Source organism: Tupaia chinensis, unplaced genomic scaffold (genome assembly GCF_000334495.1).
Source record: "Tupaia chinensis unplaced genomic scaffold, TupChi_1.0 Scaffold000146_1, whole genome shotgun sequence".
Lineage (NCBI taxonomy): Eukaryota > Metazoa > Chordata > Mammalia > Scandentia > Tupaiidae > Tupaia > Tupaia belangeri.
Window position 1 is genome coordinate 267,024 of NW_006159616.1, and position 3,566 is coordinate 270,589.

The 3,566-nt window shown below is 53.4% G+C and overlaps 1 protein-coding gene across 2 annotated transcripts in view; it reads left to right on the top strand.

Annotated features, from left to right (window-relative positions):
* The first annotated feature begins 6 nt into the window (after positions 1 to 6).
* Positions 7 to 3,566, top strand: part of ASAP3 (ArfGAP with SH3 domain, ankyrin repeat and PH domain 3) — a 50,969-nt gene continuing 47,409 nt past the window's right edge. For both annotated transcript variants that reach the window (XM_006145150.2, XM_006145149.2), the window contains exon 1: positions 7 to 182. In XM_006145150.2, coding sequence (XP_006145212.1) covers positions 54 to 182 — 129 coding nt within the window. In that variant the 5' untranslated portion in view covers positions 7 to 53. The remainder of the gene's footprint in view (positions 183 to 3,566) is intronic.

Genomic DNA, 3,566 nt, shown 5'->3' on the forward strand with positions numbered 1-3,566 from the left:
AGCGCCCCCCGCGCCCCGCTCCGCCTGTCCCCGCGCCCCAGTCCGCGCCCGCCATGCCCGAGCAGCTCAGCGTCGCAGAGTTCCTGTCCGTCACCGCCGAGGACCTCAGCTCTCCGGCCGGGGCCGCCGCCTTCTCCGCCAAGATGCCCCGGTGCCGGGGGGCAGCGTTGGCTCGGGAGGAGGTAAGGAGGATGAGGCGAGGGTCCGCACAGGAACTGGCCTTGACCTTTACAGGCGTGACCGGAGCTGCGATGGCCCTTCACTACGTCCCAGAAACCAGTTCCCTCCCTAGATAAGTGAGAACCCAGCGCATCTCAAACATCTGTGTCCTCGCCGTCGAGCCGGGGGCAGGGCTCGAGGGACCGTTTGGGGGCGGAGGCCTCGAGGTCACCTAGATCCCAGACCCCACGGGGCGGGGAACATACCCCAAATGTTCTCGGTGACCTGCCCTGTTACATATGTGCTCAGCAACTTTCCAGCGTTTTCGTCCTCAGAGCCCCACCGTGTGCCCCCACGCCACGCCGTGCCCTTCAGAGAGCAGGTTTCTCCTCGGTCCTGAACTAACTTCTCCTCCTCGCCGGGAGGCCCCTTGCCCCTTGCTGTGGTTCGGAGATCTGGCCGGCGTTTGTGGAATGAGCGCGCATGGGAAGGCGCCAGGAGCCAGGGTTCACCTTGGCCAGGCTGTTGGCAAGTTCGTCTCCTCTCCCCTCCCCTCTCCTCTTTGTCTTTCCAGCAAAGCGTCCCAGGCCTTTTCTTTCGTTCTTGCAGGCTGCCCCACCCCGTTCCCATGCTCACTGGAGTTCATTCCTCTTCTGCAAACCTGCTGCAGTTTCCCGGGCGCTCTGCAGGGAATATTCCAGGGCAGACACCCAGGGGCTCTGGGCCAACAGGGAGAATAATGTGTTTTTGCAGCTCCTTTCCAGAGGATGCCCTGAATTTGGGTGGCATTTTGGAGCTCAGCAGCAGCTCTAGCCTTCCACCCTTCACCCTAAGTGTGCCTGGCATCTGTTATGTGGTAGATAGTAAGCTTACCAGTTCCTGATACTCTAACCCAAGAGCTTGGGAACTCTCACCTTCTTCCCCCTGGCAGGCTGCCCTCCATCTCTGAGTCTGATGGGGGATTGTGGAAAGAGCATCAACTCTGGGAGAGGCAGACTTGTGTTCAAATCTTGGCTGTGCCTTTTGCCAGGTCTATAAATGCAGCTCCCACAGCCTGCAGGTCGTTTTGCTACACGCAAAGCACCCCCCCCCCAACAGAAGGCTTGTGACATTCAAACACAGCTTCTCTCTTCAGCGTTTCACTGCCCCCAAAGTTAGTCTGACCTTTGGATTAGACTTCCCTGAGGTTTCCTTGTTTGATTTTGCAGTCCTATTTCTGTTTGGGTGAGCTCGAGCAGGAGGCCCGATCTGTCACCTGTAAAATGGGGATAATGGTGTGTACCGCACAGGGCTGTGGTGTCCGTGAGGCCGAGGACCCACGATCTCGATCGGCGGAATGGTGACTTCAGTAAACCCACTGACCTCTTTGGGAGTGCTTGGATCTCGTTCATCCTCATTTCTCTCAGAGCCTCGCCTAGTGCTGTGCTAGTAGGGAGACATGTTTTATCCATAATTAAAACAAAAAGCTGCCAGTAGTGAGGCTTAACTTCCTTGGGTGGAACCAGTAGCTTGGAGTCCTGTCTGTGCACGTGGGTTACATTTCCCTAGGAGACTCCCAGGGAAACACCGCCACAACAGTCCCCCTCCCGATCCCAAGATCTGCCTTCACAGCTTCGGACTTCATGTCCATCGGCAGCCCTGGCCTTCCCTCCTCCAGGTTGTTGGCTAACGTGTTAGATGGGCGCAGAGGGGACTGCACTGTGAACCCTTCTGCATGGACAGAGATGCCCATCTGTGCCCGCGTAGCTGGCCTTGCCTGGTCTGTATGTGTAAGTGTCTGTGCGCGTCCCGAGGGAGGGGCCAGGCAGTGGCACGGTGATAAACCATGACGCGCTGCAAGGCTGACCCCCGTGGGGTTCTGAGATCACAGCCAGAGACCTCCCTGAGTATGATGGGTCTGTATGTGCTTCTAATCACAGACTAGTTGAAGCTGAGGATGGATTGTGGCTTCAAGACCCCTTCGGGGGTGTCATCTCTCTGTCTCTGTCTCATTTATGTAAGAAACAGATCAACTTTTCTTTTTTTTTAAGAATTATTTTATTTAACTTATTTATTCATTTTAATTTGACCAGAGAGGGACATAGAGAGCCAGCGGGAGAGGGAAAGTGAGAAAGCAAGCTGCCAGTTTCGGGACTCAAACCGTGGTCAGCTATGAGGGAGTCCAGTGCCCTTAATCACCATGCGACCTGCTGGCCCTGATAAACTTTTTTAAAAAGAAAAAGAGGGGTTGGCAGGTGGCATGGTGGTTAAGGTGCTGGAGTCTCACATGCTGACGGCGGTTTGAGTCCTAGACCTGGAGGCTTGAAAATCACACCAGGTGCATGTGCATGCATGCCCAAAATCCTGAGAGGAGAATGGAGGAGGAATTGTGGCATGGCCAACGCTTCTTGGTGGGGGGATTGATTTCTCACTTTCCTTCTCTCTGTCGCTGTCTCTCTCCAGTGAGTGCACATGCCCTACGCCGAAAACCTAAAAGAAAAATAAATGGGTCTGGAGAGGCTCTGGCCAGGGTTCAACGTGGACCCCATTCAGTCCAGCCACAATGCAGTTCCCCCAGGCTGCAGGTCGTTTTGGTGCACACAAAGGTTCGTTTTTGCCAACAGAAAGGCTTGTGGCACCCAAACAGCTTCTCTCTTCAGCATTTCAGTGCCAAAAAGTGACAGTCTGACCTTTGGATTTGACTTCCCTGAGGTTTCCTACTTGGTTTTGCACTTGTATTTTTATTTTGTTATTATATCGTGTTTACATGTAGTTCGATGCAGCAATTTTTTCCCCTAGCTCTGGGCATGACTAACCCACTCCTAGGCTTGAAGCGCTATTTGTCTGAATCAAAATGATTCTTAAATCAAGTCTTCCAGTTCCGGCTAGTTCCCGGGAGTAACCAGGAGCTCCGTCCTGGGACACTCAGCCCTTTTTGCAGCCCCGCAGGGAAGGACTCTGGGCAGGTTACAGGAGACTAGAATGTCGGAGCCAGGGGCTCGTTACGACGGAAATCAGGGCTAGCTCTGTGGTCTGGTGATAAAGGAGCCAAACCGGCATGGCCAGTCATGCAGTTCGAATCCTGATAGCTTGAAAAACATGCCAGCACATGTACAGAGTACCCAGAACCCTGATAAGATGGAGAGATAGTGGAGGAAGGATCGGGAGGCGACCATGCCCCACTGGGGGTGCTTTCTTCTCCTCTCTCTTTCTGGCACGTGCACACATTCTCTGACAAAGTGGGAAAAAATAAAGATCAGCTAGAAACTCTCCTTTTTTAAAAAAAAAAAAAATATTTTATTGAACTTTATTTATTTTAAAAATTTGACCGGAGAGGGACAGTGTGTGTGTGTGTGTGTGTGTGTGTGTGTGTGTGTGTGTGAGAGAGAGAGAGAGAGAGAGAGAGAGAGAGAGAAAGAAAGCAAGCC